Genomic DNA, 15636 nt, shown 5'->3' with positions numbered 1-15636 from the left:
GGCAAAGGTAGATAGGGCAGATGAAGAAAGAGTAATATTACAATATAGATTAATGGAATATGCTATAAGGGTGAGGGGGTTGAAACAAAATAGGAAGGAAAATTTAAAGGAGATTTTTACGCAAGCCTTTGCACAGATAAAGGGTGTGAAGCCAGAAGATTTTGAGATTAATATTGAAAGAATTTATCGTGTTAATTCTTGGTGGGCAAGACAAAATAGAGTACCTAGGGATGTGGTTATTTATTTTACAACTAAAAAGGTTAGGCATGAAATCTTGCAAGCCTTTTATAAAAATAAATTTCAGATATTGGGACAAGATATAAAAATGATGAAGGAAATTCCTCCTAAAATGTTAAGAAACAGAAGAGAATTTGCTTTTTTGGTGGATGAGCTTAAGAAATATCAGATATATTTTAGATGGGAAGTCCCAATGGGTTTGTCACTGAATTTTAGAGGTAGAAAGTATTTTCTTAATTCAGTTATGAAAGCGAGACATTTTTATATTAATGTTTTAAAGAGTGGGAATCCTTTGTTGTTAGATGCTAAGTTAACTGGTTTGGAAATGATGCAAAATAGAATGGGAGAGGGGAGGAATGTTTAAGATGTGAATATGATGATTATGGTTAATTTTTGGAATTGATTTGTTTAGGATATAAATTATAGGATTTTTGTTATTTGCTATTTGTATGGTATAAATCTATGGGATGATATTATTCAATTGTGAAGGATGGAAAGTGAAATTTATGAATTTAGATAATGTGGATGTAATGATTTTAACTGCTTACTGTTATATTGTGGATGTAGTTTAAATGATTATTTATTTTAATTGATACGTTTATAGATAGTAAAAGTTATGAAGTTAAGCTGGAAATATTATATTTGAGAGATTTTATTTGAAATGATATTTGATTGATGGAGTAGTATTGGAAGATTGGATATTAAATCTTACGACAATTGAAGAAATATATAAGTGATGAAAATTTGAATTTGAGAAGCTGGATTGTAATTTAAGAAATGGACTTATGAAATTTGAAGGAATATATAAGTGGGTGAAAAAAAAAATTGAACTTTAGAAGATGGACTAATTTTTAAAATGGACTGTAAGAAGAACGGACATTAAATGTTATGGCAACTGAAGAAATATATAAGTGATAAAAATTTGAGTTCGAGAAGATGGACTGTAATTTGAGAAATGGACTTATGAAATTTGAAGGAATATACAAGTGGGAAAAAAAATTGAATTTGAGAAGATGGATTAATTTTAAAAATGGACTGTAAGAAGAAGTAATATGTGAAGTTGGTATTGCTTCTTTTCTTTTCTTTTCTTTATTATTCTTTCCTATCTTTTTATTCTTAATGTGAGGGGATCTAAAGTTTTAAATTTTTAAAGGTGGGAGGTTATGTATATTTTGCATACCTTAGCTTGTGATTGTTGGTTATAATACCCGGTATTTGCTCTGGGAAGTCTGGGGGAAGGGAGGAGGGGGAAGGGGAAATGATACATGGATTGATTATTAATGTACAGTAATTTTTGAAGATATGAAATTAAATAAAAAAAATTTAAATGATATTGGGGATGCTCGACTGCCATTTCAGGAAGAAAAGGAGAGAGGAGTAGAAGGAGGGAAGAAAGTAGGTAGGAAAGAGTAGAGAAGGAGGAGGCGAATAAGAAGGTTAGATAGGGTGGAAGAAGGGTGGAAGAAGGGAGGAGTGGAGGAGGAGAGGAAGTAGTAAAGTGAAGGAGATGAAGGATGGGAAAGTAGTAGAGGGTAGAGAGGGAAAGTAGTAGAGGTAGAGAGGGAGGTTGTGTAGAAAGGAAGTGGCAATCGGGCAGGCCTGAATCAGTTATAAATAAAAATTAATGATTAATGATGGATAATAGTTTGTACATAAATATGATGTTGGAAAATGGAAATAAAAATTATTCAAAAAAAAAAATTAAAATGATATTGGGGATGCTCGACTGCCATTTCAGGAAGAAAAGGAGAGAGGAGGTTGTGTAGAAAGGAAGTGGCAATCGGGCAGGCCTGAATCAGTTATAAATAAAAATTAATGATTAATGATGGATAATAGTTTGTACATAAATATGATGTTGGAAAATGGAAATAAAAATTAATGATTAATGATGGATAATAGTTTGTACATAAATATGATGTTGGAAAATGGAAATAAAAATTAATGATTAATGATGGATAATAGTTTGTACATAAATATGATGTTGGAAAATGGAAATAAAAATTATTCAAAAAAAAAAATTGAATTTGAGAAGCTGGATTGTAATTTAAGAAATGGACTTATGAAATTTGAAGGAATATACAAGTGGAAAAAAATTGAATTTGAGAAGATGGACTAATTTTAAAATGGACTGTAATTTGAGAAATGGACTTATGAAATTTGAAGGAATATACAAGTGGAAAAAAATTGAACTTTAGAAGATGGACTGTAATTTGAGAAATGGACTTATGAAATTTGAAGGAATATATAAGTGATGAAATTGAATTTGAGAAGATGGACTGTAATTTGAGAAATGGACTTATGAAATTTGAAGGAATATACAAGTGGAAAAAAATTGAATTTGAGAAGCTGGATTGTAATTTAAGAAATGGACTTATGAAATTTGAAGGAATATATAAGTGATAAAAATTTGAGTTCGAGAAGATGGACTGTAATTTGAGAAATGGACTTATGAAATTTGAAGGAATATATAAGTGATAAAAATTTGAGTTCGAGAAGATGGACTGTAATTTGAGAAATGGACTTATGAAATTTGAAGGAATATATAAGTGATGAAATTGAATTTGAGAAGATGGACTGTAATTTGAGAAATGGACTTATGAAATTTGAAGGAATATATAAGTGGGTGAAAAAAATTGAACTTTAGAAGATGGACTGTAATTTGAGAAATGGACTTATGAAATTTGAAGGAATATATAAGTGATGAAATTGAATTTGAGAAGATGGATTAATTTTAAAATGGACTGTAAGAAGAAGTAATATGTGAAGTTGGTATTGCTTCTTTTCTTTTTATTATTCTTTCCTATCTTTTATTCTTAATGTGAGGATCTAAAGTTTTAAATTTTTAAAGGTGGGAGGTTATGTATATTTTGCATACTTTAGCTTGTGATTGTTGGTTATAATACCGGTATTTGCTCTGGGAAGTCTGGGGGAAGGGGAAATGATACATGGATTGATTATTAATGTACAGTAATTTTGAAGATATGAAATTAAAAAAAAATTGAACTTTAGAAGATGGACTGTAAGAAGAACGGACATTAAATGTTATGGCAACTGAAGAAATATATAAGTGATGAAATTGAATTTGAGAAGATGGACTGTAAGAAGAAGTAATATGTGAAGTTGGTATTGCTTCTTTTCTTTTCTTTTCTTTTCTTTTCTTTTCTTTTTATTATTCTTTCCTATCTTTTATTCTTAATGTGAGGATCTAAAGTTTTAAATTTTTAAAGGTGGGAGGTTATGTATATTTTGCATACTTTAGCTTGTGATTGTTGGTTATAATACCGGTATTTGCTCTGGGAAGTCTGGGGGAAGGGGAAATGATACATGGATTGATTATTAATGTACAGTAATTTTGAAGATATGAAATTAAAAAAATTAAAATGATATTGGGGATGCTCGACTGCCATTTCAGGAAGAAAAGGAGAGAGGAGGTTGTGTAGAAAGGAAGTGGCAATCGGGCAGGCCTGAATCAGTTATAAATAAAAATTAATGATTAATGATGGATAATAGTTTGTACATAAATATGATGTTGGAAAATGGAAATAAAAATTAATGATTAATGATGGATAATAGTTTGTACATAAATATGATGTTGGAAAATGGAAATAAAAATTAATGATTAATGATGGATAATAGTCTGAGGATACAGATAGAATCATCTGCACCACCAGATGTAGATTGGAGCACTTTCTACTTGGCTCCTTTGGGTAGCCCTGAGTTCAGGCTGGTTCCTTCCTTACTGAAATTTAGGAAGCTGTTTAAGATGGTTCATCCAGACATTTACAATTAAGGATTTCTGGTGTCCTGAACTCAGTGGTGAGATCTACTTTTATTTATATTTAACACTTTGTTGTTTCAATAAGAATGATAAAAGCTCTCTGCTATTCACTTCCCCATCCATTATTCCCCCAGGAGGTTGTACAATGATTCTGGCTATGTTATAATTTTAAACAATTGTATTTATTTTTAAATTGTCACTATAACAATAATCACTGACCATTGATGCCTGCATCCTTGGAGGACCACTGACCAATGACCTATCGGCTACTGGGGACAGCAGTTCAGCTCCTTTGATGGGTTTTGGTGTGCTTCTAGTTGATTGCCCTGAGTTTTTTTTGTCTTCTTGCCTTAATTGGTTAATTCTGCTCCCAGGACCTTTGTCTTTCCTTATCCTGGGAGTTAATCCTGTCAGGAGGCAGGAAAAGGAGTTCTGGTTTTGCCTTGGTGAGTTATTTTTACCTTAGTCCTGCTTATCTTTATTGCTCTACTTAAGTGTTTCTGTGGACTATTACTGTATTGACCTCTAGTAGGGGAGGGTTCAGGAGAGAATATGACTCTGGGGTTTTGATTTACTTCCAGTTCCAGCTTTGCTTTTCTGGATCCTGTCACCTCTGGCTCTTGGAGACTCTTTTGAGACTCTCGGGCTTCCAGTTGTTGACTAGCTTTTCTGGAACCTGGAACCTCTGCCTCCTGGAGACTCTTTCTAGATTCTTTGGCTTCCAGCTGTTGGCTGGCTTTTCTGGATCCTGGCACCTCTGCCTCCTGGAGACTCTTTCTAGATTCTTTGGCTTCCAGCTGTTGGCTGGCTTTTCTGGATCCTGGCACCTCTGCCTCTTGGAGACTCTTCGAGACTCTCGGCTTCCAGCTGTTGGCTGGCTTTTCTGGAACCTGGAACCTCTGCCTCCTGGAGACTCTTTCTAGACTCTCGGCTTCCAGCTGTTGGCTGGCTTTTCTGGAACCTGGAGCCTCTGGCTCTTGGAGACTCTTCGAGACTCTCGGGCTTCCAGTTGTTGACTAGCTTTTCTGGATCCTGTCACCTCTGGCTCCTGGAGACTCTTTTGAGACTCTCGGGCTTCTAGCTGTTGGCTGGCTTTTCTGGATCCTATCACCTCTGCCTCTTGGAGACTCTTTCTAGACTCTCGGCTTCCAGCTGTTGGCTGGCTTTTCTGGATCCTGTCACCTCTGGCTCCTGGAGACTCTTTCGAGACTCTTGGGCTTCCACCTGTTGGCTGGCTTTTCTGGATCCTGTCACCTCTGGCTCTTGGAGACTCTTCGAGACTCTCGGGCTTCCAGTTGTTGACTAGCTTTTCTGGAACCTGGAGCCTCTGGCTCTTGGAGACTCTTCGAGACTCTTGGGCTTCCACCTGTTGGCTGGCTTTTCTGGATCCTGGCACCTCTGCCTCTTGGAGACTCTTCGAGACTCTCGGGCTTCCAGTTGTTGACTAGCTTTTCTGGAACCTGGAACCTCTGCCTCCTGGAGACTCTTTTGAGACTCTCGGGCTTCTAGCTGTTGGCTGGCTTTTCTGGAACCTGGAGCCTCTGGCTCTTGGAGACTCTTCGAGACTCTCGGGCTTCTAGCTGTTGGCTGGCTTTTCTGGATCCTGTCACCTCTGGCTCTTGGAGACTCTTTCTAGATTCTTTGGCTTCCAGCTGTTGGCTGGCTTTTCTGGATCCTGTCACCTCTGGCTCCTGGAGACTCTTTCTAGATTCTTTGGCTTCCAGCTGTTGGCTGGCTTTTCTGGATCCTGTCACCTCTGGCTCCTGGAGACTCTTTCTAGATTCTTTGGCTTCCAGCTGTTGGCTGGCTTTTCTGGATCCTGGCACCTCTGCCTCTTGGAGACTCTTCGAGACTCTCGGGCTTCCAGTTGTTGACTAGCTTTTCTGGAACCTGGAGCCTCTGGCTCTTGGAGACTCTTTCGAGACTCTCGGGCTTCCAGTTGTTGACTAGCTTTTCTGGAACCTGGAACCTCTGCCTCTTGGAGACTCTTTCTAGACTCTCGGCTTCTAGCTGTTGGCTGGCTTTTCTGGATCCTGGCACCTCTGCCTCTTGGAGACTCTTTCTAGACTCTCGGGCTTCCAGTTGTTGACTAGCTTTTCTGGAACCTGGAACCTCTGCCTCTTGGAGACTCTTTCTAGATTCTTTGGCTTCCAGCTGTTGGCTGGCTTTTCTGGATCCTGTCATCTCTGGCTCTTGGAGACTCTTCCGAGACTCTCGGGCTTCTAGCTGTTGGCTGGCTTTTCTGGATCCTGGCAAGACTGCCTCCTGGAGACTCTTCCGAGACTCTCGGGCTTCTAGCTGTTGGCTGGCTTTTCTGGATCCTGTCATCTCTGGCTCTTGGAGACTCTTCCGAGACTCTCGGGCTTCTAGCTGTTGACTGGCTTTTCTGGATCCTGTCATCTCTGGCTCTTGGAGACTCTTCCGAGACTCTCGGGCTTCTAGCTGTTGGCTTGCTTTTCTGGATCCTGGCAAGACTGCCTCTTGGATGCTCTTTTGGATTCCTGCACAATGTGCTGCTGTGCTTCTGCTGTTACTTTTGATTCTTGAATACTCTTTCTAGAACCTTGGGTTTCCAGCTGTTGGCTTGCTTTTCTGGATCCTGTCATCTCTGGCTCCTGGAAACTCTTTCGAGACTCTCGGGCTTCTAGCTGTTGACTGGCTTTTCTGGATCCTGTCATCTCTGGCTCCTGGAGACTCTTCCGAGACTCTCGGGCTTCTAGCTGTTGACTGGCTTTTCTGGATCCTGGCAAGACTGCCTCTTGGAGACTCTTCCGAGACTCTCGGGCTTCTAGCTGTTGGCTGGCTTTTCTGGATCCTCTTACTTCTGATTCTTCCTTTTCATGTTTGGAATCCTGAACTTTGGATTCTTGTCTGACATGCAGTGATGGCTTACTTTTCATATCTTGACTGCCACGTCTTGATTCCTGCCCTTCCCTTTGAGTTTCGAACTGGGATTTTTTTGGTGGTCTTTCCTGTAGAAATTTTTGCATAGATCCTCTGCTGCTTGTTGAACTGCCAGAAGAGAGACCTGTTTGTTCATTTTGGTCCATCAGTTCTTTACGTCTGAAAATGCTCACACCGCTGTCAGTCTGTAGTGTTATATCTGCCACTTTTCCAGCTGCAGCTATCAAATCTTTTATTTGTCTGTCATCTTGGGATTCCTTTCCTTTTAATTCCTGACTGCCTTGCTGGGATTTTTGGCTTTCCTGCCTGATAAGCTGTGTCTTAGCTATTTCTGCCAGTTCTTTTTCTGGCCCCTTGGGAAGAACCGTCTCTCCTGTGATCGCTTTTTCTTTAGAATCTCTGATGCTCTGTGCCTGTTGTTTAGAAAGGATTTCTGCAAGGGGTTTACGTTCCCAGATTTTGCTTGTCTGCTGACTTGTGCATTTTACTAACTTTCCTTTTTTGCTAATCCAAGACACAACCTCTTTGGTTGTTCGGTACCCTGTTGTGAAGCCTGACTTCTTGGCTCTTGGAGACTCTTTCGAGACTCTCGGGCTTCTAGCTGTTGACTGGCTTTTCTGGATCCTGGCACCTCTGGCTCCTGGAGACTCTTCCGAGACTCTCGGGCTTCTAGCTGTTGGCTGGCTTTTCTGGATCCTGTCATCTCTGGCTCTTGGAGACTCTTTCTAGACTCTCGGGCTATCATTTGCTGGCTAGCTTTTCTGGATCCTGGCACCTCTGGCTCCTGGAGACTCTTCCGAGATTCTCGGGCTTCCAGTTGTTGGCTGGCTTTTCTGGACCCTGGCACCTCTGCCTCCTGGAGACTCTTTCTAGACTCTCGGGCTTCCAGCTGTTGGCTGGCTTTTCTGGACCCTGGCACCTCTGCCTCCTGGAGATTCTTTCGAGACTCTTGGGCTTCCACCTGTTGGCTGGCTTTTCTGGACCCTGGCACCTCTGCCTCCTGGAGACTCTTTCGAGACTCTTGGGCTTCCACCTGTTGGCTAGCTTTTCTGAAACCTGGAACCTCTGCCTCCTGGAGACTCTTTCTAGATTCTTTGGCTTCCAGCTGTTGGCTGGCTTTCTTGGAACCTGGAGCCTCTGGCTCTTGGAGACTCTTTTGAGACTCTCGGGCTTCCAGTTGTTGACTAGCTTTTCTGGACCCTGGCACCTCTGCCTCCTGGAGACTCTTTCTAGATTCTTTGGCTTCCAGCTGTTGGCTGGCTTTTCTGGAACCTGGAACCTCTGCCTCCTGGAGACTCTTTCTAGATTCTTTGGCTTCCAGCTGTTGGCTGGCTTTTTTGGAACCTGGAGCCTCTGGCTCTTGGAGACTCTTTTGAGACTCTCGGGCTTCCAGTTGTTGACTAGCTTTTCTGGACCCTGGCACCTCTGCCTCTTGGAGACTCTTTCGAGACTCTCGGGCTTCCAGCTGTTGGCTGGCTTTTCTGGACCCTGGCACCTCTGCCTCTTGGAGACTCTTTCTAGATTCTTTGGCTTCCAGCTGTTGGCTGGCTTTTCTGGATTCTGGCACCTCTGCCTCCTGGAGACTCTTCCGAGACTCTCGGGCTTCTAGCTGTTGGCTGGCTTTTCTGGATCCTGTCACCTCTGGCTCTTGGAGACTCTTTCGAGACTCTCGGGCTTGCACCTGTTGGCTGGCTTTTCTGGACCCTGGCACTACAGTCTCCTGGAGACTCTTCCGAGATTCTCGGGCTTCCAGTTGTTGGCTGGCTTTTCTGGACCCTGGCATTTCTGGCTCCTGGAAACTCTTTCGAGAGTCTCGGGCTTCTAGCTGTTGACTGGCTTTTCTGGATCCTGGCACCTCTGGCTCCTGGAGACTCTTCCGAGACTCTCGGGCTTCTAGCTGTTGGCTGGCTTTTCTGGATCCTGTCATCTCTGGCTCTTGGGGACTCTTTCGAGGCTCTCGTGCTTCCCGCTTGGCTGACTTTCCTGGACCCTGTAATCTCTGGCTCCTGGATACTCTTTCTAGACTCTCGGGCTTCTAGCTGTTGGCTTGCTTTTCTGGATCCTCTTACTTCTGATTCTTGAATACTCTTTCTAGAACCTTGGGTTTCCAGCTGTTGGCTGGCTTTTTTGGATCCTGGCAAGACTGCCTCTTGGATGCTCTTTTTGGATTCCTGCACAATGTGCTGCTGTGCTTCTGCTGTTACTTTTGATTCTTGACGTTCCCTCAGAAACTCAGTTCTCTCTGGGGTTTGACTTTTTTTCTGTTTAGGAACTGAACCATATAATTCTATTAGATAGTCTTTGAACAGACTCTCACTTGTCTGCTGACCTGAACATTTAAGTTGTGCTCCACTTTTTCCAGTCACCCGGACAATTTTCTCATCAGAAACAATGCCAGTTACTGCTGAAGGTTCTTGAACTTTAGCATCTGTTTTTTTACTGTCATCTAGACCTTCTGATTCTTCCTTTTCATGTTTGGAATCCTGAACTTTGGATTCTTGTCTGACATGCAGTGATGGCTTACTTTTCATATCTTGACTGCCACGTCTTGATTCCTGCCCTTCCCTTTGAGTTTCGAACTGGGATTTTTTTGGTGGTCTTTCCTGTAGAAATTTTTGCATAGATCCTCTGCTGCTTGTTTAGCAGGGGTTGCCTTGGCTATAGTGGGCAGCTTCATTGGTTTTTTATCCACTGCAATCCATGAGGGAAAGAAAGGCAAAGGAAAGGCCACACACTATTCATTGCATGGTGCGATGGGACTGTTTTGTTCACTGCCGATGGAGCAACCAACCCACTAACTGACCAAAGCTGAGCCCAATGTAGGGGAGACTGTGGGGTTTGTTTGAAATAAAAGTTTGAGTTCACTCAATCAATTCCAACTTCAAAGATCTTTTTTTTTCTCGAGGAGGTGGAATTGATTGTGGGGACTATTATTTTTAATCCACAAACTTTTGTTCCCCTGCAAATGAGAAACATGGAGCTAGGTTGAGGTGATGGCACACGTGTCCACAAAGAGGGCTCTGTGTGCCACCTCTGACACACATGCCATAAGTTTGCCACCACTGATCTAGTCTATATTATCCATCATAGCATCTTTAACTGCCAGCAAAACTATGCTAGTTATCCTGGGTGTTTTTAAGATTTCTCCTTTTTTGTCAGCTTTATACCTGCCTATGAGGACTATGTCCTATTCAGAGCACAACACAGCACATTGTCCGGGTGGATTTGATTTAAATCAAGTCAATTTAAATCACGATTTAAATCATGATTTAAATCACTAGTAAAAAGGCTTGATTTAAATCAATTCAATTTAAATCATAATTTTTAAAGAGAACTGTCATCTCTGTCCTACAGCGGCTCCTCCTCTGACCCACTGTTGACTCACTAACAGTCCCATTCACTTTAATGGGATGGCTGGTGAAGCGGCCATGACACAACAAGGTGAGAGACATAGCAGGCAGCAGATGAGTGGATGCCTCTAACAGGTGCTGCAATGATGTATCTGAAATTACAAGTGCTCTTTAATATATTTATAAGCTGCTTAAAAGGTTTCACTTTCATTTTTACTGCTTGCCTTTCCTTCTCACACTTAGAGCCTAGTGGCACAGATGCATTTCTTTGCAAACAATCATATAGTCTGTAGTGTTATATCTGCCATTTTTTCACTTTCTGTTGCTCTTTTATTAGGAGGCCAACGTGAAGTAATTTCAGTTTGTTGAGTATGACTTACTAAAACCTTGCCTGTTTTTCTGTTTAGCCACATCCCATCTTCTATAGAAATTATGCTGCATGTCTGCAACCCTTTGTTCTCCCTATTTAAATGATCAGTGAAGCTTTGTAGAGTTGCTTGGCTTTCAGAGGCACCTACTTGTTCTGTCACATCAGCCATATACAATTGTCTACTCTCTTGTGATTGCTTCTGTGTAACTTTTATGGATCCTGGAACCTCTGGCTCTTGGAGACTCTTTTGAGACTCTTCTGCTTCCAGCTGCTGGCTAACCTTTTCCATTCCTGGAACTTCTGGCTCTTGGAGACTCTTTCTAGACTCTCGGGCTTCCAGTTGCTGGCTAGCTTTTCTGGATCCTGGAACCTCAGGCTCCTGGATATTCTTTTGAGACTCTTGTGCTTCCAGCTGTTGGCTAGCTTTTCTGGAAGCTGGCATCTCTGGCTCCTGAAGACTCTTTCTAGATTCTCGGGCTTCCAGCTGTTGGCTGGCTTTTCTGGAACCTGGAACCTCTGCCTCTTGGAGACTCTTTCGAGATTCTTGTGCTTCCAGCTGCTGGCTAATCTTTTCCAATTCTGGAACTTCTGGCTCTTGGAGACTCTTTCTAGACTCTCGGGCTATCAGTTGCTGGCTAGCTTTTCTGGATCCTGGCACCTCTGGCTCCTGGAGACTCTTCCGAGATTCTTGGGCTTCTAGCTGTTGGCTGGCTTTTCTGGATCCTATCACCTCTGCCTCTTGGAGACTCTTTCGAGACTCTTGGGCTTCCAGCTGCTGGCTAATCTTTTCCAATTCTGGAACTTCTGGCTCTTGGAGACTCTTTCTAGACTCTCGGGCTATAAGTTGCTGGCTAGCTTTTCTGGATCCTGGCACCTCTGGCTCCTGGAGACTCTTCCGAGATGCTCGGGCTTCTAGCTGTTGGCTGGCTTTTCTGGATCCTGTCACCTCTGGCTCTTGGAGACTCTTTCTAGACTCTCGGGCTATCATTTGCTGGCTAGCTTTTCTGGATCCTGGCACCTCTGGCTCCTGGAGACTCTTCCGAGATTCTCGGGCTTCCAGTTGTTGGCTGGCTTTTCTGGACCCTGGCACCTCTGCCTCCTGGAGACTCTTTCTAGACTCTCGGGCTTCCAGCTGTTGGCTGGCTTTTCTGGACCCTGGCACCTCTGCCTCCTGGAGATTCTTTCGAGACTCTTGGGCTTCCACCTGTTGGCTGGCTTTTCTGGACCCTGGCACCTCTGCCTCCTGGAGACTCTTTCGAGACTCTTGGGCTTCCACCTGTTGGCTAGCTTTTCTGGAACCTGGAACCTCTGCCTCCTGGAGACTCTTTCTAGATTCTTTGGCTTCCAGCTGTTGGCTGGCTTTCTTGGAACCTGGAGCCTCTGGCTCTTGGAGACTCTTTTGAGACTCTCGGGCTTCCAGTTGTTGACTAGCTTTTCTGGACCCTGGCACCTCTGCCTCCTGGAGACTCTTTCTAGATTCTTTGGCTTCCAGCTGTTGGCTGGCTTTTCTGGAACCTGGAACCTCTGCCTCCTGGAGACTCTTTCTAGATTCTTTGGCTTCCAGCTGTTGGCTGGCTTTTTTGGAACCTGGAGCCTCTGGCTCTTGGAGACTCTTTTGAGACTCTCGGGCTTCCAGTTGTTGACTAGCTTTTCTGGACCCTGGCACCTCTGCCTCTTGGAGACTCTTTCGAGACTCTCGGGCTTCCAGCTGTTGGCTGGCTTTTCTGGACCCTGGCACCTCTGCCTCTTGGAGACTCTTTCTAGATTCTTTGGCTTCCAGCTGTTGGCTGGCTTTTCTGGATTCTGGCACCTCTGCCTCCTGGAGACTCTTCCGAGACTCTCGGGCTTCTAGCTGTTGGCTGGCTTTTCTGGATCCTGTCACCTCTGGCTCTTGGAGACTCTTTCGAGACTCTCGGGCTTGCACCTGTTGGCTGGCTTTTCTGGATCCTGGCACTACAGTCTCCTGGAGACTCTTTCGAGAATCTCGGGCTTCCACCTGTTGGCTGGCTTTTCTGGACCCTGGCATTTCTGGCTCCTGGAAACTCTTTCGAGACTCTCGGGCTTCTAGCTGTTGACTGGCTTTTCTGGATCCTGGCACCTCTGGCTCCTGGAGACTCTTCCGAGACTCTCGGGCTTCTAGCTGTTGGCTGGCTTTTCTGGATCCTGTCATCTCTGGCTCTTGGAGACTCTTTCGAGGCTCTCGTGCTTCCAGCTTTTGGCTGACTTTCCTGGACCCTGTAATCTCTGGCTCCTGGATACTCTTTCTAGACTCTCGGGCTTCTAGCTGTTGGCTTGCTTTTCTGGATCCTCTTACTTCTGATTCTTGAATACTCTTTCTAGAACCTTGGGTTTCCAGCTGTTGGCTGGCTTTTTTGGATCCTGGCAAGACTGCCTCTTGGATGCTCTTTTTGGATTCCTGCACAATGTGCTGCTGTGCTTCTGCTGTTACTTTTGATTCTTGACCTTCCCTCAGAAACTCAGTTCTCTCTGGGGTTTGACTTTTTTTCTGTTTAGGAACTGAACCATATAATTCTATTAGATAGTCTTTGAACAGACTCTCACTTGTCTGCTGACCTGAACATTTAAGTTGTGCTCCACTTTTTCCAGTCACCCGGACAATTTTCTCATCAGAAACAATGCCAGTTACTGCTGAAGGTTCTTGAACTTTAGCATCTGTTTTTTTACTGTCATCCACCAATCCTAGACCTTCTGATTCTTCCTTTTCATGTTTGGAATCCTGAACTTTGGATTCTTGTCTGACATGCAGTGATGGCTTACTTTTCATATCTTGACTGCCACGTCTTGATTCCTGCCCTTCCCTTTGAGTTTCGAACTGGGATTTTTTTTGTGGTCTTTCCTGTAGAAATTTTTGCATAGATCCTCTGCTGCTTGTTGAACTGCCAGAAGAGAGACCTGTTTGTTCATTTTGGTCCATCAGTTCTTTACGTCTGAAAATGCTCACACCGCTGTCAGTCTGTAGTGTTATATCTGCCATTTTTCCAGCTGCAGCTATCAAATCTTTTATTTGTCTGTCATCTTGAGATTCCTTTCCTTTTAATTCCTGACTGCCTTGCTGGGATTTTTGGCTTTCCTGCCTGATAAGCTGTGTCTTAGCTATTTCTGCCAGTTCTTTTTCTGGCCCCTTGGGAAGAACCGTCTCTCCTGTGATCGCTTTTTCTTTAGAATCTCTGATGCTCTGTGCCTGTTGTTTAGAAAGGATTTCTGCAAGGGGTTTACGTTCCCAGATTTTGCTTGTCTGCTGACTTGTGCATTTTACTAACTTTCCTTTTTTGCTAATCCAAGACACAACCTCTTTTGGTTGTTCGGTACCCTGTTGTGAAGCCTGACTTCTTGGCTCTTGGCCGCTGATCTTTGCTTCTTGCCCTACAAGCTGAGAAGAAACGTGAGCAGCTGATTTCTTTATACTTCTGCTTTTATGAACTACTTGATTAAAAGGTTGAAGAATTTCGGCAAGTGGCTTGAACTCCCAAACTCTACTTGTCTGCTGGCTTTCACATTTCATCACTTTCCCTGTCCTTTGACTGACCCACGTTGGATGTTCCTTTGTTTCTGCTTCATTCATAGGTTGTGTTCTAGAAGACTTCTGACTACCATGACTGCTTCGCCGAGATTCTTGACATGGGAGATGTTGACTATGCTGACTACTGCGACGGGATTCCTGGCCAGGTAGCACTTGACTGCCACGACGTGATTCTTGCCCCGAGAGTTGCTGACTATGCCAGGATTCCTGGTCTGAGACATGAGTGCTGTGGTGGTATTCCTGTCCAGATACCTTCTGACTATTGCGGCGGGATTCCTGGCCTGGGAATTGTTGTTCCTGAGTTTCAAAATGCTGACTATTTCTGGATTGTTTTCTGAAAGAGTCTATACTAGTGGTTCCATAGGTAGGAGGAGTGTGTGTTTGATCACTTTGGTCTGTGAATTCTTTTCGTCTGAAAATGCTAACTTTGCTATCAGACTGTGTATCTTGATCTACAAACTGTTTAGATGAAGCTTGTACCTTTTGGACGCCTGGTTCTATTACGGGGGCAGTGTCCCCGTTTTCTTTATGTTGTATTACATCACTGTTACTCTCCTCTTTGGTGCCATCTTTTTCTTCCATTTCTTTAACGTTCTCACGAATTACTGAGTTGAGAGCAACCATGGAATCATCTATTCTTCTTCTTCCATCTACATGTGGCCAGACAAGATTGCTCAGTCCAGCAGGCACTAGCTTCTAACACACCCCCTTGGTACCAGTTATCTGGGCCAGATGTTCTTACCTTTCTGGCTTTGTTTTTTATTCAGGTGCTCTTTACAAGAAGAATCCCAAGACCAAGGTGGATTCATGGTTCTTACATTAGAAAAAATAGCCTGGCACAGAACTTCATTGTTGTTACAGTCTCTTCCTTCTCCTGCTGTCTTCCTTTCTTTCTGTTGCTAACAGCTACCATGTAGTTCTAGAAGTTTCAGAACTGATGGCTATATATTTATGACATCACTTATAAATTTATCCTATTCATTCAGAAATTATTTTAGAGATCCTAGCGTGTATAGGATAGTATGATCATGCTTGAGGGAAAACTCCGGTGCGGTTGCACTTGTAGCATTGAAGCAAAAATTTGCTAAAACTAATCAATACCGTCCTTACCTTTAACAAGGAATGCTGCACACAGCATGAGTACAGCTAAGACCGTAACTTAATGGATCCTGTCCCTTTCATCCTATAAAACAGAGTTTCTTAATTTTTTTTGCTTTCTGGAACTCTTTCCACATTAAAAAAAAAAGACAGGAGAACCCTAAAAAAAGCTTTTGTTTGTGTGGGTTATATTTACTGATATTGAACATATTATAGCAATAGCTCTTATATACCATTTCATAGTGCTTTAAAGCCATCTCTAAGCAGTTTACAGTGTCAGCATATTGCCCCCAACAATTTGGCTCCTTATTTTACTGACTTGAGAAGGATTAAAGGCTGAGTCAACCTTGAGACAGTG

At 42.8% G+C, this 15636-nt stretch overlaps 2 protein-coding genes across 2 annotated transcripts; both read right to left on the bottom strand.

The window, feature by feature from the left end:
- Positions 1–6453: 6453 nt before the first annotated feature.
- On the bottom strand, positions 6454–9450 carry LOC131187979 (neurofilament heavy polypeptide-like). The gene is made up of 3 exons (XM_058162869.1): positions 8989–9450; positions 7460–8897; positions 6454–7352 (listed from the first exon to the last, which is right to left on the bottom strand). Exons 1-3 carry the CDS (start codon positions 9448–9450, stop codon positions 6454–6456), a joined length of 2799 nt encoding a protein of 932 aa, XP_058018852.1.
- A 1097-nt stretch (positions 9451–10547) lies between these two features.
- LOC131187973 (neurofilament heavy polypeptide-like) lies at positions 10548–14804 on the bottom strand. Its single transcript, XM_058162856.1, has one exon. It carries the CDS (start codon positions 14802–14804, stop codon positions 10548–10550), a length of 4257 nt encoding a protein of 1418 aa, XP_058018839.1.
- Positions 14805–15636: the final 832 nt, after the last annotated feature.

This window comes from Ahaetulla prasina, chromosome 1 (assembly GCF_028640845.1).
Source record: "Ahaetulla prasina isolate Xishuangbanna chromosome 1, ASM2864084v1, whole genome shotgun sequence".
NCBI classification, from domain to species: Eukaryota; Metazoa; Chordata; class Lepidosauria; order Squamata; family Colubridae; genus Ahaetulla; species Ahaetulla prasina.
Note: the sequence above shows the minus strand (reverse complement) of the source record. Positions and strands in the feature narration are given on the sequence as shown.